This window comes from Stenella coeruleoalba (assembly GCF_951394435.1).
Source record: "Stenella coeruleoalba genome assembly, chromosome: 17".
Classification (NCBI taxonomy): domain Eukaryota; kingdom Metazoa; phylum Chordata; class Mammalia; order Artiodactyla; family Delphinidae; genus Stenella; species Stenella coeruleoalba.
The window spans coordinates 2876395-2897367 of record NC_137163.1 but is presented as its reverse complement, the minus strand read 5'-3'; the positions used below and the strand labels follow the sequence as shown (position 1 = coordinate 2897367).

Here is a 20973-nt window from a genome sequence, read left to right as displayed (position 1 = left end):
TTCTGATCTGTCAGAAAAAATCTGGGAATCGCTACTGACAAAGCAACTTTAATTTTTCCAGTAAGAACATGACTCTTCCACCCGGGTACAAGCTGACCTCATGGAAGGGAGCGGCAGGGCTGCTCCCAGCACAGTCCGAGGACCAGGGCGGGTCAGGAATGACTTGCTGTTACCAGGTCGTGATGAGACAGAAACAGAGGATGAGCATCTTTAGAAATTTCTAGAGCAATCTGAAATAGTAATTTTTAGGTCTGTTGGAGCTCATAATAAAAGTCTGTACACCTTTTTAAAAATTTCCTTTTTCTAGTAACTGCTTCTTATTTTATTTCACTAGAATATCAGGTCTACAGTGGTTTAGGAAAAAAAATAGAAACGGGTCCTCCTTCACGACAGCTTGAGAAGCCTGCACTGGGAAGCACCTGGCCTACAGGGCTCCACGTCCTGCATGCAGCTTCTGCCTCCTCGGGGAAACGTGGCGGTCAGACACAGCCAGGGCTCCTAAGGGAGCCCTAACAACAGCAAAAATGAATTAAGGGGAAAAAACCCCCCAAAACAAACAACGAATTAAGGTTCACTGATAACAAATCCAGTGAAAGGGTGTCCAGCTCCTGCGTGATACCAGCGACGCTCCTTTGCAGACTCCCTTCGACACTGGCTAAAATCTCTCACCCCATCTATGACACTCAGCTCGGGTTGGGAGCCGCCTGCAGGTACTCTGGGCGATGTGTACGATCTAGGCTTCTAGATTCTCATCAATGCAGCGCTCCTGCCTGCTACAGAGAACAAACTGAACGAGAGATTAAAAGCCCTTGGAAAAATTAATGGTGTATTCCTTATCCCTTCCACTGTCTATGCGTTATACATTTAATCCTCCACTCAGCCCTACAGAAAAGCATTCTTGCATTCTACAGAGGAAATTATAATTATCTTACAGATTAACAAATCGCAGCATAGAGAGGTTAAACAACTCACGTAGGGCCGCGGTAACTAGGATTTTGAAGCCTCCCCTAGCTGACCCCAGAGCCTAGGCTCCTGCACTCGGTGTGCCCTCAACCTGGCATGTTCTTCAGCTGCTCAGCCTGCCCTGATGGCCCTGCATGCTGGGCCTCCCCTGCGCTCCGTCCGCTCTGTCACAACCAGGGCTGACCTACAGGGGCTGCGTCTCAAGGACAGGAAGGATGGAGGGCCACAGGTGGTCATCCTGTGGCGGCCACTGGGAGGTTTTAAGTCAGAGAAGGCCAGGATCAGACCCGAGGTGTAGAAATGTCACCGCGGCTGCGGCACGAAACACAGCTTGGAGGGGACAGGATCTCAGAGATGCCATGTACGACGCCCCAGCCTTGACATTTACTTGCCCTCACCTCCTCACCTTCCCTCCCCTGGCAGCGGCGCTGTGGCTCGCTCACCCAGTTGCTCACTCCGAGGCCGGGCCCGTCCTGACGGCTCACTTGCTCTCAGCCCCCCACCTATACCGGCTGCCTGACCAACGGCCAACGCAGATGGGGCAGGGATTATTCGACTGAGGACATCAACACTGTTCTGATCTTGAAACCATTAACAATGACAATAATAACTCACTCTTGCTTATGAAGATCGATAGGAAATTCTAATAAAACATCACAAACAAAAGACACCAGGACCTTCAAAGGATCATCAACCACGACTTAGTGGGGACTTCTCTCTGGAATGAGGGTCCAGCATAAAACCAAGCAAAATGCTTCATGTAATTCATCACGTTAAGCCTTTTAAAAGCTTTAAAAAGGTTATTTTAGAAATAGAGAGCCAGCATTATACTTAATGGAGAAAACTATTACGGACATTATCTTTAAAAATAAAAGCAGGATGGGCTTCCCTGGTGGCGCAGTGGTTGAGAGTCCGCCTGCTAATGCAGGGGACAGGGATTCGAGCCCTGGTCTGGGAAGATCCCACATGCCGCGGAGCAACTAGGCCCGTGAGCCACAACTGCTGAGCCTGAGCGTCTGGAGCCTGTGCTCCGCAACAAGAGAGGCCGCGATAGTGAGAAGCCCGCGCACTGCAATGAAGAGTGGCCCCCGCTTGCCACAACTAGAGAAAGCCCTCGCACAGAAACGAAGACCCAACACAGCCAAAAATAAATAAATAAACAAATGTGGGGTTTAAAAAAATAAAAATAAAAAAATAAAAGCAGGCAAGAACCTGTTTAATACAAAGTTGGCAAGAGATGCTTCAGGGGCAATATGAGACACATAACTGAAAATGAAGAAAGAAAATGTTTTTTAAAAAGTGATAACCGTGCATGAATAGAAAAAATCCAAGGGAATCAGTCAGAAAAATTTCATGTGATAAATATTGTTACATACAAGATAATTTCCTAAAAATCAACTGCATATGCATATACGGAAATAACAACTAAAAAGTTCAATGAAAATGAGATACCATTATCAGTGACGGGAAGTTCTAAATGAATGGGCAGTAATTTAATAAGGGAAGATATGGACTTAGAGAAAATTATAAAGTTACATGGGAGAAATAAAAGGGATCAGGAACAAATGGAAATGTCCCAGGCTGAGGAGACAGGTACACTGAGGCTGTCACAGGACACAGCACTGACTGGACTCCCCGGGGGGAGTTCATTATACGACTTCATTAGTGGATTTTCAACGTGGCATGGAAGCCATCTGGAGTGACAGAAATGTCACACGTATGGAGAATGGGTTATATGGACTTAATGTATTTATCAAAACTCACCAAACTGTACGCTTAAGACCTGCGCAGTCCACTGTATGTAAATTATCTCAATTAAAAGGGACAACCCCTATGGCTGATGAGCCGGCAGTTTCTGATTCAGAGTACCTGACATCGCTGGGAAGATGGAGCCTGGGCCTGGGCCGATCACCTTCCCCACCAGCAAGCTCTTCCCAAGGCATGAGCACACTTCCTGAGCCTGTCTGCCCTGCAAATTCCAATCTATCTCGAGGCCTGGGCGCCAACATCATCCCGACCCCGAGTGGCACCCCCAGGCCCCCCTCCTGCTCTCGCCGCCGGCTGCGCTCTGTCAGAGCAGCTCACGGCCGCGGCCTCCTCCACTCTCAGGGCGATCATACACCAGACACTGGTATTTACGTATACTAACTCGAGTTTGAAGAGTCTGTAACACTGCCTTTTTAAAATACAAATCAATGCGGGAAAGTAGGCTATCTAGACAAAAGGTTAAAATGTAGGGCTAGGGAACAGCAGCTGTATTCTTGGAACTGATATAATATCCAAATAGATTTGCTCAGATTAGTATAGTAAATAATAATAACCAATTTTTGCCGCTTGCCTTATAATCTCAAGATACGCTTTGATTTAAATAATTTAGAATTTTGATATGATGAAACTTTTGTTCAAAAGTGAATGGTTCACAGCGCCCAGCGATATTTCGTATACGTTACAGTAAATGCACGTGCAGAGGAGCACTAGTCCGTGGGGGTGCTGAGCCGTGTGCAGCCGGGCACTCCAGCTGGCAGAGTGGCGGGCACCGAAGACCCCGGCTCGGCCAACGCTACCCAGTGGTCTCGGGCAATTTCCTCATCTCTAACACGAGGGTAATAAAGGATAGGTACACTGTCCTTTATCCTCGTTTCCAAAATCTAAAATGTACTAAAAGACTGGTAAGTTTGTTTGTTTTTTTAAGCTTGAAGGAAACTAATTTTGTGGCAAAACCTGACCTGACCTGATGTGAGGGCTGTCTTTACACCTGGTAATGTGAACACCTTTGTTTTGCTGTAAGAGCGTTAGTGCTTTTAACTCTGTATGCTATTGGAATACTTACATAATATACAGCATGTGCGTCATATTTCATTAATTTTCTTTCTTTTTTTTTTTTTTGGCCGCACTGCAAGGCTTACGAGATCTTAGTTCCCCGACCAGGGATTGAATCTGGTCCCCGGCAGTGAAAGCGCTGAGTCCTAACCACTGGACCGCCAGGGGATTCCCTTCATTAACTTCCTAAAGCAAAAAAATAGTGTAGCACACAGAACCCTCAAGAGTTTCGGATAAAATATTTTGGACCTGTCTCTTCCCCACAGGGTGGTTATAAAGACTGAATGACTTTCTGTATGAGGAATATGTAGGATGGTGAGCGACACGTGGTACGCACTTTGTGCGATCTTAACCATTAAGCTGCGACAGGGCTGTGCGCATTAGTCCTGTCCGGCAGTTAAATGAGTGTGGGGTGTGTGTGATGTCTGCAGGCTCCATTTTAGAAGAAAAAGAACAGAAAGGAGAGAAAGTGCCTCCACCTAGTGTGACTTGCTCCCAGGCCCCCGTTCGCGCCGAGACGGCCCTCACCCCCCTGCAGCGGGGGCAGCGGCCACCCGGGAGGTTAAAACGTGCCTCACCGAACTTGTGCACAGCTTGCTTTGTTTAATTTGAAACTACAGTTTTCAAAAAGAAAGCCCCGTATAAAGACTGAAATCAGGATCACAGGTGATGAACCGCTGTCTCGTAAAACCACTGGTTGTTGATTTAATGTTTCTGTGCCTGTAGGACTTCCAGAGATGCGTGAACAGCGTTGTATCCCCTCATCAGTGTCTGGTCCCTCAGCACAGAGGGTGACGTAGAGGTGGTCTCGGGATGTTTATGGTCAAAGCGTGAGGGACCAGCTCTGGACCAGCCAGGTACGGGCTTTGCGGAAGCACTCTGAGTCCTGGCTCCGTCCAGGCCTTCTTCTCTTCAGGCTACTTCAGGAAGGCTGAAGTAACTGCGCAGGGTGACAGGGGAGGGGTCCTAAGGCTGAGGACCACGTGACACACACAGGCCACTCTGTCACCGCTCCTCTATCCCCAGGGACTTCTGAGGGGCTGTCGACAAGAGTTGTCCCAGGAAGACATTTGCTGCCCACAACCCCAGAGGCATGTGGCAGGAGGTCTGCGTCTCTCAGACCTCGAACCAGAGGAGCCCAGGAAGGCAAGCCCGGGGCCCCCGGGCCGTCTAGTCATGTGCCTGCAGTAGCGAGAGGCAGTGTCTTGTGTGCAAGCTGACACTTCAGTGGGAGTCGTTTCTGTGTAAACGTGGCAGTAACACAAAACCACAGAAACGGTTCTACATCTGAGCCCATGATTCTACTGCAGACCTCCTAGAAATTTATCTGGAAAAAGTAATTCAAGAAAAGCGAACGACCCACTATTGCAAGTTTTAGGAAGCAGATGGAAAACAAAGGCTCCTGCTTTGGAACAGATGAGGTTTGCCATCATCTGCAGTAGAGCCAACTCCAGAGGCTTAGGGGTGCAAGGACTTTCTGAGACTCAGTTACCAGAAACCTCTCCTCCTTCTCCAGCCAGCGCTGGTCCTCTTCCATCTCCTGCTGCTGCCGGATCAGCCGCTCCTCCATCAGGTGGGTCGGCAACACCTGCCCGATGCCACGCAGGTCCAGTGTTGCAGAGTCCTGGAGGAGGAGTGAAAAGGTCCACTCTCAGAAGTCTGTGTGTGAGGCTCTTACTTTTCTTTCTGTGTGTCTTTCCAAACAATTAAGCAAAACAGCAAGCGTGGTGGAAGTAGCGTCTCTTCTACTCTGCCGGCGGGAGCAACTTTTCTGGGGGTTACAAGTTACCGTGCGTGAAACAGCTTTAAAACGCATACAATGGTTCACTTGCAGGGACCTACTCTAAATAAGTAATCCAAGATATGGGGCAGAGAATGCATCACTAGTTAGAGCGAAAAAGTGGAAACAATCTGGACGTAAAATAATGGGAGGAGGATTAAATACGACACACGCATAGTACAGAGTATAAAGCACGTGCACTCCAAGGAAAAGAGCTTAAGAGCAGACAACTACAGATGTTCTTGGATTCAAAGAAATGATTTTTAATATTATAGGAGTGGTTCTTGGTTTTACCAAGAAAATTCAGTAAAAATTCACACGGTCCGCAGAGCTGGAGGCTGTCTGTTCCTTGGCCTCATGTAGGCCCTGCTTTTCAAATGAATGGGCTAATGATGGCAGCATCTCTCCATCGTTGAGTGAAGATTCTCAGACCCAGAGAGCATCTGATCTTAGAGTGAGGGCATCTAAATTGACACATCTCAGGATTTAGAAATCCTGTACCTTGGGCACAGCCTCATCAGTTAACAAAGCAAAGCCCAAGAACATCCAATTTACCTCCACGTTGGGCTGCCACATCGATATCTCCTGTGGTCTGTGATTCCACGAATCCGTTTGGTCCAAAAGAGATGCCTGACCTGGGTAGATGCTGCCAGCCACGGCTGTGATTCCATGTGAGCCAGGGTAGCCAGAGACCTGTGGGTGAGTGAAGCGGCCAGGTCAGGGTCTGACGCAGTACGACTTCTGCACAGTTCTGCTTTCCACGTGAAAGGAAGTAACTGAGATTATAGAGAATAATGTGGCAGCAGAATAACGGCTCCTCAAGCTTGTCCACGCCCTAATCCCTGGGACCTGTGTGAATATGGTAGCTTACATGCCAAAGGGACTGTGCAGATGTGATTATCAATTAGGAATCATTAGGTGGGGAGATTAACCTGGACGATCTGAGTGGACCCAACGTGATCATAAGCGTCCCTAAAAATGCAAGAGGGAAGCAGAGGGGAGAGAAAGGGGGTGTGGCTACTGAAGAACAGTCAGAGAGATACTTGGGCTTTGAAGTGGAGGAACGGGCCACGAGCCAAGGAATGCAGGTGCCTCTAGAAGCCGGTAAAGGCGAGGAAATGGACTCAACTGCAGCCTCGAGAAAGGCGGTCTGTTATGGCCACAGTCGACAGCTAGTGCAAACAGACACTAGGAAACCAGAAATTCTTCACTTTGGAATTCTACACTTATTACAGTGCTGAGAGCAGACCATCCTCGGATGTAAAAGCAATGGGCCATAAACATGGTTAAGCCATCTCTCTACAAGTCCCTTTCCTGCCCAACTCACTACTACTCCACCAGCAAAGAACAAACAAGACCCCCAAATGCTTGTCCTCTAGTGAACCAGCGTGGATGGTGACAGAAGGCAGGCCTTCACAGTCTACCAATGATCTCAAAGGCAGAGAAAAACATTGAGCTGGACATGGAGAAAAATTTCAAGGCAGAAGGAAAGTGAGAGGAATTTCTTTACATGGTTCTCCCTCCATCAAGAGAAAGAGAGACAAGGCATCAGTATCTGTTTCCCTAACTCATTAGGCTGGTTCTGGGCAGCCAGGGCTGGCAGCTACTTTTCAAATGAGATAAAGCACAGCCACATCCATATTCCAAATTCCCTTCAGCAAAGCTTCCAAGCATCTGTTAGGTCTCTAGGCACTGATTCATACCAAAACCCCATACTGACAATGTGTAATTACTAAACTTTCAAATAAGATGTACAGGTAGTTCTCACACCTTATTTGAATGAAAATATTTTAATAAAAAACTCTACTAAAAAAAAAAACTCTACTAAACATAAAATGCTGTATCAGCGACTATTTCTGGTCAGAAGAGATCTATCACTGCCAGAGAACTTCTAGGGATTTTCACAACAAAGAGATTCCAAACGATCTAAGGCAGTTTCCTATATGACACCAACGGCATGAAAGGATCAAACGAGCATTGCAAGCTGAAAAGGCCTACAGGAAATGTCCCATAGCTGTTCTTATTTACAAGGTAAGGAAACGTGGGGCTTGGGAGAGAATCATTTATTTGTTCGATGAGAAAAATGAATGTTTTAATTTATAAATATATACAATGTATCCTTCCCCACCCCCAAATGTGCTGAAGAATAAAATAACACATCTTTTGACAGTAATGAACGGTATACCTGGTAGTGATTGGTCTGTACCATGTGCTGTGGGCTGGGATGAAACCCTTCGCTGGACCTCGGACTAGGATAACCAGGTCTGCTGGGCTGTGAACAAATCAACAGAGCATCACATGAATAAGTATCCTGATTATTTTGGTAAATCCGCATTTTATTAAAAAGAATAGAAAAAGATAATTTTCTATAAGAGCTTAGCTGGAAAGAATGATAAAGGGTGTGAAGACATTTCCATGGGGTCTTTTCAACAAATAATGCTGGGACAACAGGATATCCACATGCGAAAAATGAAGCTGGACCCCCCCCCCTTCCTCACAACATACACAGAAATTAACTCAAACGTGAGAGCTAAAACGATAAAACTCTTAGAAGAAAACGCAGGAGTAAATCTTTGTGACCCTCTGGGTTAGGCCATGGTTTCTTAGGACGCCGAAAGCTCAGTCAACAAAAGAAAAGAGAAGATAAACTGGACTGCATCAAAATTAAAAGTTTTGTGTTGCAAATGACAACATCAAGAAAGTGAAAAGACAACCCGTGAATGGAAGAAAGTATCTGCAAATCATCTATCTGATAAGATTCATATCCAGAATATAGAAAGAACTCTTACAACTTCAACAAGAAAGTGACAAATAATCTAAGTAAACAGTGTGCAAAAGGTCTGAGTAGACCCAAAGAAGATACACCAATGGCCAATAAGCACATAAGAAGATGCTCAATACCATTCAGCATCACGGAAATGCAAACCTGGAGGCTTTCCTTTCTGCTCCTCACCGGCTGGGAGCACGTGGGTGAACCAGCCGGATCCCATTTGCTCATCTAAAGAACTGGGTTGACTTGGAGGGGCCCCGAAGTCACTTCCAGCTCTAAAATCCTCATTGTTTGACACGTGAATTTAAAGTTCAGAGCAAAAAGAACGGTCTAGTCTGAAACGGAAGATGAAGTCAATAAAGTCTCCTAAACCTGAGGGATTTAACAAAGTGGAAACTCAGGGCTCTCCAGGCGAATAAAGACCAGACTTGAAGGAAATAGACTTGGGGCCCAGCGAGCCCAGGGGAGGAAGTGCCTGTGTCGCTTTCCCGGGGACACAGGTGGTCCTGGATGAACACACACTTCACTTTGGCTAAGTTCTGAGTGAGTCTGAGTCTCGAAGCAGTGTCACCCCCCTCTGCCTGGAATGCGTGCCGCCTCCTGTCCCGGGTCTCCCGTGTCACCCCTCCCTCTCCCTCCTGACACAGAAGCATATCCCCTGCTCTCCTCCGAGCACGTGGACTGCAGCTACCCCTGCACTTGCTCCCGCCCTGCTGTGCGGGCCTGTTAAGCCTCTGAGGGTGGGAAGCCTCCCCCACCCCTTTAGCCCTGTCGCATTTCAGCCCCCGGGTGCAGTCTACTCCAAACTTAACTAAACGTGAGGACGGACCCCCAAGACCCCCGAGAGAGGGAAGGGCATGAGGGGGAGCCACGGGCAATTTTGCTCCATGAAGCCCTTAGGGACTGCTCTTCAGATGTATATTTTGAAAGGTTTCACTTGAACAAGTGGTTAGGAAGAGGCAAAAGTGTCTGACTATCTCTGTCCTCTGACATTTCAGTGGCAACAGCCGTTTGAAAGGTGTGCGTTAATATGTATGCATTACAATGGTCGTGTGGCAAAGGCTTCCTGGAGTCCAAGTATGGGAGGGTGCAGACCCAGGAATTAGGACAGTATTCACAGCTATCTGACAGGTGGACAGTTGTGTCTGCTGGCTTACAGGTTAAGTAACACAGGCAAAAATAAAAACTTTTCCTCAAATAAAAAAACCAAAATACAAAACTTTTACTCAATGTGTCCTACGTGTAGAGCTAGGTGTCGTATGTACAATCTGAGAAGTCTGAGAGCAATGGTACAAGGAAGTATTATCACCTCATTTTACAGAGGATGAAACAGAGGCTCAGAGAGGTCAGGTGATGCAAACAGGCTGCACAGCTGGTAACGGCAGAACTGCCCGCCTCCAGAGTCTGCTGTGCTGTGCTGCTACTCTGTGACAAGCACACTGTGACTCACCAAAGAAAAGGGGAATTACAAAAGGAAAGATCAAAGACGGCAAAATCTCCACAGAACATCCTCCAGTGGCTCAAATACTTACATGGGTAGCAAACGGAACACTTGTAAGGTTCCATTTCAGAATAAAGATAACAGATAAAAATATGAAAACATGTCTTACAGAAGACGAAACTACTGCACCAAGAATACCACAAAATGGAACTCTGTTAGCCACCCGCTGCGGAGAGCACGGACGTACTGCTAACAGTTCTGTTTTCCTTCTCTACAAGTACGGACTCAGCGTGGCGGCCAAGAGGGCAGGCCAGGAAATGGCCACTGCCGGGCCGGGGCAACTTGCCCACTGTGCCTTCAAGAATGAGGTGGGGACAGGGCTGCCACAAAGATCGAATGAGCTGAGCTGGGCTGAGGTATCCAGACGTGTCACCTGCTATTAAGTACAAGGTTTAGCAGGCTGATTGCATCTCCTCCTCAAAGACAGAAACTTGGATTTTCATGAAGCAAACGATGGAGCTGGGGGAGTTTTTGTCGAAAGCCTCCCAAGTGAGGAAGAAGAAAAAGGAAAACCCAACACATCCTACACTCGTGGTCCTCAGCTGGATGGCAGTGCCCCCGATGGGGGCCCAGGGTACCGAGAGGGCGCTCCTGCTGCCTGCAGGGCCCGGCACTGAGGGTGGCAAGCAGGTGGGAGGGACAGCGGGGCTGCACAGCAGGGCCTGTGCCACGTTCAGGTCTTTCTCCACCTTACACAGGTAAAACAACAACAAGGAGCCCCGTAGTCTGAACCGAGAACCAACTCCGTCTGACATACAAACACAAATGGTATTTTGCATAGTTTATCAGACACTGAACTTTCCAGAAGAGCAACTACTGTGAATACTGATGGACAATTTTACTTTGTTTCGTTTGAACTTTACCAAGATTCTTCACCCTTCTAGAAAATCACATCATCAAGACGAATGAGATCCACAGTCAGTTGTGGCTGCAGGGTCTGCGTGTGTAGCTGCTGTATCCAGGGCGAGCCTACCACACACAGGTGTGGGCACCTGGCTCCTCCACCGCACCTCCCAGTGTAATTATACCCGAGTATTTTATACAGGTGTGTGCATAATGCTATTAGAAGTTACTTTTATTTCTCTTGTACAGTTCGCAGTCTCTTGGCTGTGTTGGTATCTTGAAATTATTAAGTCATTTTATAACCTATGTATTTTATTTCAGGATTAGTAAACGGGGTATTATAAAATATTTTTTTATATAAATGGAATGCTGGGTCTGATCAGGGCTGAGAAACACTATGCTGAGGCAGCTATTCTCAGGACGCCTTTACGTTCTCAGAAATTACTGAGGACTCCACAAGCCTTTACTTATCTGGAATATATCTACCAATATTTACATTATTAGAAATGAAAACATCGAGCATCTGCATATATATACTAATGTAGGTGATCTTCTACCCATTAAATTTTTTTTTTTTGGCCACACTGCGCAGCTTGTGGGATCTCAGTGGGGTCTCAGTTCCCTGACCAGAGATTGAGCCTGGGCCCTTGGCAATGGAAGACCTGAGTCCTAACCACTGGACTGCCAGGGAATTCCCTCTATCCATTAAAATTTTAATCTGGGGACTTCCCTGGTGGCGCAGTGGTTAAGAATCCACCTGCCAATGCAGGCGACAAGGGTTTGAGCCCTTGTCCGGGAAGATCCCACGTGCTGCGGAGCAACTAAGCCCGTGCGCCACAACTACTGAGCCTGCGCTCTAGAGCCTGCAAGTCACAACTACTGAGCCCACATGCCGCATCTACTGAAGCCCGTGCGCCTAGAGTCCGTGCTCCACAACAAGAGAAGCCACCGCAATGTAAAGCCTGCACACCGCAAGGAAGAGTAGCCCCTGCTCGCCACAACCAGAGAAAGCCCGCACACAGCAACGAAGACCAATGCAGCCAAAAATAAATTAATTAATTAAAAAAAATTTTTTTTAAAATCTGGGGGCTGCCAACCTTTTAATTCGGGATCAAAGAGTAAATATTTTATTTATTTGGTTGCGCCGTGCAGCTCGTGGGATCTTAGTTCCCTGACCAGGGATTGAACCTGCACCCTCAGCAGTGAAAGCCAAGGGGGTTCTCAGTTCTCAGTTAGGGGAAAGTCCTAACCACTGGACCGCCAGGGAATTCCCAAAGAGTAAATATTTTCATCTTTTTGAGCCATACTGTAACGGAACCACTCAAGTCCGTCTGTGTAGGGGGTACCCAGCCATGGACAACACACAAGCCTAGGGGGCAGTTCATGCAATAAAATGTTCATCAACAGAAACAGGCAGTGGGGTATAGTCTGCTGACCCACTCTGAAGGGTAGAACCATCTCTGACTACAGAAAAGAGCCTTAAAATATACACGTTGAAAACATCCTAAAGAAAGAAATGTGAGGATATTTAAAAATTTAAGCAGAACTCACCTTTGCTCTGTAAACAAAGAAGCCTAACCACTCCATCTCCGCCCATGAACTTAATATCACAGCCTTCAAAACGCAGCCACATGAAAATTATTAAAAATCATACAGATTGAGATACGTAATCACGTTTAGATGGAAAGGGTTAATTCTGTGAGTTTTAGGGGAAAGCTGTGCACAGCATTGGCACATCATTTGTGCCAATCACCAACTATGTAGAGCTCCTTACACTCCTGTGACTAAAAAAAGTGCTGTGAATGCATCATCTCATTTGGTCTTCACAACACCCCTAAGAGGTGGGGAACACTAGTACCCTCACTTCACAGATGAGGAAAGTGAGGCTGGGAACAGGCAGATAATCTACCTGGTCATCAGAGCCACCTGTGAACAGATCCACCTGGTTTCCAGGCCTGAGAAATTAACTTCAAGGCTCTCCGGTGCTGCACCCTTCCACAGTAGTCAGTGAGGAAACGGGCACACCCGTGTACAAGGTGGAGGCCGCAGATGCTGGGGTGCACACCTTTTCAGGGGGTAGCTCGGGACGTCGTTGTTGTAACACGAGGAGAGACAGAGAAACGTTGTGGTCTCAGCACGAACCAGCCCATAGTAACACCGACAGAACGGACCACAGGCCCTCCTCCTTCTCTGGGCCTCAGTTTTCCCACTGGTGGAGGAAGCCAGACTACAGAACCCTTCATCTCTAAAATTCTGAGGAACAGGGTCAGTCACCTGTGTTCACTTTCAATGTGTAATAATATTTACTGTAATAGTTTAAAACAATGGCCGAGAAAACAGATTTCAGGCATCATGATAAAAAAAAAGGGTACAATATTTAAATAGCACTTTTTGTGAACAGATTTCTGAACATTTTTCAAAAAGACAATGAAGTAAGGAATTGTCATAGTTCCTGTAATATATTTTTAGCTAATCAAATATCAAGTAGCAGGTAACTATTAACTGCAAAAAAGCCTATCATCTATTTACCATCCAGAAAATGATCTGAACTGGATTATTCATGGCAAGTAAGCCACTGTGTGAAAATACTATCCTGTCAAAAGCAAAAGGAGAACAAAGAATCCTGATCTGAGAAGAGTGTTTAAGGGCCAACTGTGTCCAGCTCCAGCCCAGCTGAACAAGAGGGGAAGGCTCTGGCCGCCTGCGGAAGGCCAGGAGGATGCAGGGCAGGGCTGGGGTGCTGCTGGCAGACCTCCCCACGCTGACAACCCAGCCACCGCCACAGATGAGGAAAGGCAGAAAATGTGCACCAGGTTCTCAGCAAAACCAAACCAAACCAAACCCAAAAGGACCGGGTCAGGTGGAAGCTGACTCCTTTCAAAATAAAGCAAAACGTAAAGCATTCTCGGCTTGGTTATAGTCTGTCTGGTCATCAGGAAGGTCCCTGACACCAGCAGAGAGAAACCTCCCCGAGCAGGGCGTGCTCAGTTAAGTCTGATGAAGGGGGCGGTGGCGGGGGGTGGGGGGGATTGGAAGGTCAGGCCTAATCCAATCACTCATGATTTCGAACAGCTCAGAGCTGCAACGCAAATTAGGGAACCGGGTGCACGTTGGGGTGGTATGCGGCGGGGCGAACAAGGAACAGAAGTTGCAGTGATTCCTCTTAGAATAACCCGCTATTTGGTTTTCTCCCCACAGGCAGCTGCTGCCTACAGCATAAACCGCACAAGTTAACAGGCATGATGCCAGACGGGCTGGGGGCCTTTGCTACCTTGGGTGGTGCTTCGTCGGACCCTCCAGAGTCCCAGGACACTGTGACCTGCCTTCTGGACTCCATCCTCATCCGTTCTTCTTGCTGGACCTTCTCTTCCTCCAGGATTGTGCTAGAGAGACAACACAGTATGTAAGGAGAGCTGACACGGGGGGAGCTCGCACACACCAGACCCCACCCCGACGACCCGAGGAGCCCCGCGGGAAAGAGGATCGGGTTTCTAACTTCACAAAAGGATTCCAGAATGGCCTTGATGCAAGGGGCACAGCCTCAGGTAAGGGAAGGGCAGCTGGCAACACAAGGAGGAGCTGGGAAACCAACGGGGGGCCAGGATGGATGGTCTGAACGCCAGTTTCCTTTAAGCAGCAGAGTTCCCCTGAGCAAATCCCGAGCAGCGCTCCACACAGCACAGACCCAGCCCTCACAGTGCCACCACAGCAGCACAACAACCGACCAAACAGCCATGCGGCCCAACGCTCCCCACACTGCTCACGACCTCCTACCAACTTTCACTTTAACCAGCACTTTGCCTCATCAGGAAGGAAGGAAACGCAACAGTATCTACAAGCACTTCTGAAACTCCTGCCGGCTTGAAACTGGCAGCTCCACACCGGGTCACGCGGCTACTTACCCGCCGGGCCGCTCAGGGCTCCGCACCTGGGCTCTGGGCCATCGCGGGAGCGGCCACCGCCCTCTGCTGCCCGCCCGCCCGCCGCCCCGCCGCCGCGTCCTGGGGCTTCCCAGTCCCAGCCTCCTGGTGGAGGGCAGCAGAGAACCTCCCAGCGCCAGCAGCTCATGAGAGAGTGAGGTCAGCGGCCCCAGAGCCTTTCTTTCTAATCTGGGAATCCGGCTCGGCTCGACTGTTTCCAGGAGACATTCCTGCTGCCTGGAGGCGAGGGCAGGCTGTTTCTCACGCAGCTGCACTCATGCAATTTACAGCAGCAGAGGACACACAGAATTCAACTCGTAACTGCCCTGAGTCAGCAAGCCCTTACTACAGATGGGAGTTTTGTTTTGTTTTTTAAGGAAAGGGAACGTTTCCCTCCATGACCACATTAGCACTTTAAAGAAAAGCAACCCCCTCCTCAAAATATGATTTCGTTCTTCTTCTCACTCCGTCTAGACGGCCATGGCTGAGTGAACAGCACAACACTTCAACACCATGCAGGCTCTGGCGGCACCCCCGAGGCTGGCCAGATGCACGCGGAGCCAGCGCTGCTGGGAACCTGGCCCCAGGTCCCACGATTCACAGGTCAAGTGCGTGCGACAGCCTGTTTGCTTGGCCTTTGCCCACAATGGGCTGAGAGCTGCCGCTTTCCACGCGCCCAGAACTAGCACAGACCCCGGACCACAGTCTGCCTTAGTGATGACAGGAGAGCGAAGCCACCATCAGCCGAGCACGTGCACTGGCTGGTGAGGAAGACCGGTCACCACCTCCCCGTGCCTCACAGGGGACGGGTGCAGGCTGCCGGGAGGGTGGCCGCTGGGAGCAGGGGTTCAGACAGACCCCTGGCCTGAGAGAGGGCTGCCTCCGATTAGGAGCTTCTCAGCGCCCCGCTCTCAATCACCTGGCCCTCAAAACAAGTAACAGACTCCAAGTCAGAATTTCCAAAAATTGCGTAGTTTTAAACAACTAAAAAGTCCATAACAATCAGGAAAAAAATCAAGTAAAAAAAATCGTCCTTATTTCTAACTTCTTCAAATCATTAAAACAAAGGCAAGCTATGAGGAGGCCAAGCGTGACGGGTTCTTTAAGGCAATGGGACTTATTTTAAATAGGTCTCACGAAGGCAATTTATTTCACATGGGCTGTTTTGTGAACTGGGCCACCCTGACCTGAAGGTTACTGCTCCCCACAAACACCTCCAGATAGGTCATGGGAGGGCCCTTGCATAAGGAGACCCTCTTGGGCTCCACCTGCCCTACCCTCCGCCCACACTCACTGTCCTCTGACCCACTGATTCACTGTCTGAAGCCTCCCTCTCGGCCCCTCATCACCTGCTACCACTGAACACGGAACGCAGGGGTAACCGGGAAGCGAGTTCCTCAGTATCATACCAAAAACTAACATGTCAAAACGCTGTGGAGAAAGCATAACTTGTTGCTCACAGTAGTGCAGAACATAAATAACTCCTGGAGTATCTGTTTTTACGATGGGAAGGCTCTTCCATAGATGGTGTAAGAGTGCCCATGGAGACAGTTCTGAACTTTCCTCTTTACAGCTGCTGAGGAACCCAGAGCAAAACACTGGAATGTGCAGAGTGTCAAGGAGGTCAAATTTAAACATATTTTCCCAAAGTCCAAGTATTTTTAGTAGCAATACATTCTGTTTGAAAGCTTTTAGCTGCCTAATGTGAACTGGCAATGAGCCCTCATGCTTCTTCCTGGGATGGTGGTTTCTAAGTCTCAAACTCACCAGAGAAAAAACTATAAGAGCTCATAAGACTTTTCATTTAACAAACGTTAGAACATGTAAGAATCATTCTTTGTTTATCCACGAGCCCCATCTAGGAAGAGAACTGGGAAGAGGGAAAAGGAGTATTTATTTAACGTTAGTTTTATTTTTTATCACTACTTCCCTCACTTTAGGAGAAAAAGTCATCAAAGTAATCAATTCACACAGTAAAGGACAAAAAAACTTGCAAGCACGCGTTGACCCTTCCCGGCCTGTGGCACTCCCTGTGGAACCTGGTCTCCCGGGCTCCGCAAGCTGATGGAGAGGGCTCATTAAATTTCCGTTCTGGAGCAACAAGATGTGATCTTACTTCTAAGGTATTTTCATGGAGAGCAATAAAGTGGTCTAATAGCGTCTTCGTTTCCAGTACCAAGCTAAGATTCAGAAGAAAATCTCCAACACGGACAAGATTTAGAGTAGACAGGGGCGATCAGTCCAAGTGGGTGACCAGCTGTTCCCGCTGTCCCAGCAGAAAGGGCACCAGCTATGAGCAGCACCTTCTGAGCTGGGCAGCTGGGCCCATTTCAACTTGTGTCCTCCTTCATAAATGAGAATGATACTGCCTGTCCTATCCACTGTTAGGATGGAGAAATAAAGTAGGTGAAAAAAACCAGTAAGACTTTTAAGTAAATGCTATCTAGTTCTGTACTTTTACCTGCCTTATTTTTTTTAAATGTATTTCATTTCTGTAGCATTTTTTTCCTGAGAATGATTATAGTAATACTATTCTTTTCTTCGAAACTACATTTCTTCTATGCTTGAAAAACTTTTTTTAAAAAGATTGGACTTTGATCACCTAAACATAATAATTTTATGATGACATCACAAAATTTGCTTTGGACAGAAAATCAGTCTGGATTCATAGCTACTTAGGCTAATTTGAAAAACATCCAGAGAAAGAGCAGCAAGAAACTGGATGAACAAAAAAGCCACGAGGGAAATGGCTTGTTCTGGCAAGTTCATGGGAATGCCAGCTTTGAAACACGATCTCTTCTAAGTACCCAACATCGCCTCACCACAAAGGAATGGAGCTGACCCTTCAACAACCCCCCTTGGTATCTTTGTAGAAAACAAGGCTTGAGACAAAGCTGGGACGGCACCTCTGCAGTGGGCAGTGACCAGTGTTGCAGCACACGCCTCCCTCCTTCTTCTCTTATAAACACGCACAGCAGACCGAACATATCGCTTCACGAATACAAAACTGCATCTCTCTTTACTTATTACGTATCTCAAACTGCAGGAAATAACGCACTTCTGTTTGGTTATGGTGTTACACATCTCAAAATTATTTGAAAAAAAGTGATTTCTACTAAAATCTTACTTTAGAACGGTGACCTCTTTGTATTTCTGGCAAGTTCGAGAAGCTCCTATTTGACCAATCCTCTTGCAGACAGCAACTATGGACTAGGACAGAAGAAACAGCCCTGTGACAGCACAAAGCAGTTAGGCTCTGGAGGAAGCTGCCACTGGGAGGAAAGGAACGGCACTGGGTGAGTCCCCAGTTTCATGGCCACTAGCCAGAAAGACAGCCCCAGTCTTACTGGTTTGAAGAGCCAGAGGACTGAATTTGGGTCACCACAGCTGGTGGAAAGTGAGGGGGGAAATCCCAGGAAGAAGAAAGCCACGGAGGGGTACCTCAAATTCTGAGTATAAATTCTGCCTGAATCACTAGCTGACCCCTGTACTATGCACATACAGGGCAGGCTCCAGGCAGCCCAGCTGAGGCTGAACTTAGCTGAATCGGGATTCGAGCTCACAGAATGGAGGGAGTTTGCAATGTGAGACCTGCCAAGTTAGCTGCCTGCTAAAACCAACCAACCAACCAACCACTCTTCAGAGGAATAATACTGAATCCAGAGTTTCTGCAACCTATCAGTCACAATGTCCACAACATAATCTAAAATCACTTGATGTACAAATAAACATTAAAATGTAATCCATTTTCAAGAGGAAAAGAAATCTAAAGGAAGCTGACTCCAATGGTGACTCAGAAGTTGTAATTAGCAAGCAAGGACTTTGAAGAGCTATTATTATATTCAAAGACATAAAGGAAAATTTGGTCATAGTTAATGAAAAGATAGGAAACACCAGCAGAGAAACTAAAGGTATAAAAAAGAGCCAAATGAAAATTCCTAATGAAAAATAAAATATCTGAAATAAAATCTCCACAGGATTGGACGATCAGTGGGATGGAGATGAGAGAAGAGTCAGGAAAATTGAAGATAAATCAATAAAAATTATCCAATCTGAAGAACTTAGAGAAAAAAGACTGGGGGAAAACAGAAAAAGAACAGAGCCCCTGGAACCTGAAGGACACTATCAAAAGATTTAACATACATGGAACTGGAGTTTTAGAAGAGAGAAAATGGAGCGGAAAAAATATCTGAAGAAATAATGGTCAAGGACATACATTTACAGATTCAAGAGGTTCAGTGAAGCCCAAATATGATCAATACAACAAAAACCACACCCAAGCACATCCTCGTTATAAACTGCTGAAAACCAAAGATAAAATCATGGAAGAAGCCAGAAGAAATGACACTTTACATACAGAAGAGTAATAATTTAAAAGGCCAGTGACTTCTCATTAGAAATAACAGAGGCCAGAAGATAACGAAAGAAAGCTTTAAGGTGCTGAAAGAAAGAAAGAAAAAAAAGAAAAAGAAAAATGCTGTCAACTCAGAGTTCTATATCCAGTGTAATGAAGTTCAATTCATTTTCAGATTAAAAAAAAAAAAAAACCCAAAACTAATCAACAGGCCCACACCACAAGAAATGTTAAAGAAGTTCTTCAGACAGATGGGAAAACCAAATGGAAGAAAGATCTTTAGGGAAGAATAAAGAGCACTGTATGGGGTTAAATATAAAAGACTTTCCCCTTACTTTCCTAAGAATACTATTAAAAACATAAAGTGTAATCTTATTTTATGAGGTTACTGTCATATATGAATATAATACACACGACATCTAGAACAAAAAGGACTAAGGTGGTGGTAAATGAAGTTTCCACATTTTAAGTGAAATACAATTATTAACTCTAAGTAGATGGTGCAAAGTTAAAGATGTATAATGTAATACTTGAGGCAATCACCAAAAATATAATGCAAAAGGTATTTCTAAAATGCAAATTTGGGGAGTTGAGAGGAAGAGGTGCAGAAGGTAAGCCAGTGGCTTCTCAGCGCCAAACTCTCTTCACTGAGAACCGACCCGCTGCCACGGGGGCTGCTGCTCCCTCCCATCTAAGCTCAGGTGCCCAGAGACTGGGCTGAGACGGAGCCAGCGCTGCTTCACTCGTTCCCTGCATCCCTGCATCAACCTTGGCGCCATGTCCCTCTGTAATCTGAAGAGGGATGGGCCACCTACAGCCTCTGGTCCTTCACTGTCCAGAGGGGAGGACAGACATTCATGTCTACTCCACTCTTCCCCCATGTTTTCAGGGATAATAACCCTGGAGACAAAATTTAGGGAAGGGGAATGAAGAACAACTAGAGAGAGAAGGAAAATGGTGCCAGAAACAGGACTGAAGGGAAGGAATTACAGCAGCTACCGGATGAGTCTGAGGATTTCACTGTGGGTTCTGAGGGCAACCTTCAAATAGTAAATATGTGAATTACAGCTGAAGTGTGAACTTCATCTAGTCAAAGTCCTCTCTTACAAATAAGACAAGGGAGGGGAAGTGAGCAGAGCGTGGGGAGGTACAGGGGGTGGAGGCAGCCAGCAACCCATTCAGTGGGGGGCGGCATACGGTGGTAAAGAGACCGAGAAAAGCAGTGGTCCTGGACTTCGGAGAAAAGGGCCCAGGGTCTTGGATCCACCCTTTGTCAGCTGCACAATCCGGGCAAGTCATAGGGTTTTTCTGAGCCTCAAGTTCCTGAAGTGAAAAGGGCAACAGTATCTCACCCTTAAGAATTATTGTGAAATCAGTAAGGTAATCACGTGAAAATGACCTGTGAAGCCATGTAAGTATAAAGGACTAATTTTTATGAAATTTAAGTTTAAATCTCGCTGGAAATTTGTTTACTTCACATAAAACCAAATTCTGGAGGTGAAGCTAAAGTAGAGATGCACCTGTAAAGGTCTGAACATCTGTGTGCGGGGGGGAGGGGGGGGTCCAACGAAGGGCAAGAGCTACCCGCAGGTAAGAAACAGTTATGACATAAATTTTAGTGGAAACAATTTAAATTTTACATTAAATTCCCATGGAATTTAGATTTACTATTTACTTTTTATTACCGGGAAGACTAAGGTCCCAAACCAAACAAACATTTTAAGATGTAAATACAGGGGTAACTGAGAAACAGGTTACTCTTCTAGATGACACCAAGACCCAACAGGACGGCAGTGAGAAGGAAAATGCCGACATGATGACTAAGGAGGAATTTAGACACCACCTTTGAAAGGAATTTGGGGAGCAGATACAAAACCACTTTAAAAGCACAGCGAAGAAGCACAAGTAACCTCATGTTATTAATCAAATCTAGAGTTCACATTTTAAGATAAATGAAGAATCAAAAAGGACTCAAAAAAAAAAAGCCTGTACAAGATGTCCATAAGACATCTACAAAATGTC

At 46.6% G+C, this 20973-nt stretch overlaps 1 protein-coding gene across 13 annotated transcripts in view; it reads right to left on the bottom strand.

The window, feature by feature from the left end:
• The window catches only part of PTK2 (protein tyrosine kinase 2), a gene marked incomplete at its 3' end in the record, with an annotated part of 253282 nt that overhangs the window by 23871 nt on the left and 208438 nt on the right, over positions 1 to 20973 (bottom strand). For 11 of the 13 annotated variants that reach the window (XM_079902116.1, XM_079902122.1, XM_079902124.1 and 8 more), the window contains 4 exons: positions 13949 to 14060; positions 7749 to 7835; positions 6119 to 6256; positions 5276 to 5407 (listed from right to left, as the gene is read on the bottom strand). In XM_079902116.1, the coding sequence (XP_079758242.1) occupies positions 5276 to 5407; positions 6119 to 6256; positions 7749 to 7835; positions 13949 to 14060 (469 nt within the window). Of the gene's footprint in view, positions 1 to 5275; positions 5408 to 6118; positions 6257 to 7748; positions 7836 to 13948; positions 14061 to 14579; positions 14635 to 20973 lie in introns of those variants that run through there. The other 2 variants (XM_079902117.1, XM_079902127.1) reach the window with 2 other exon arrangements.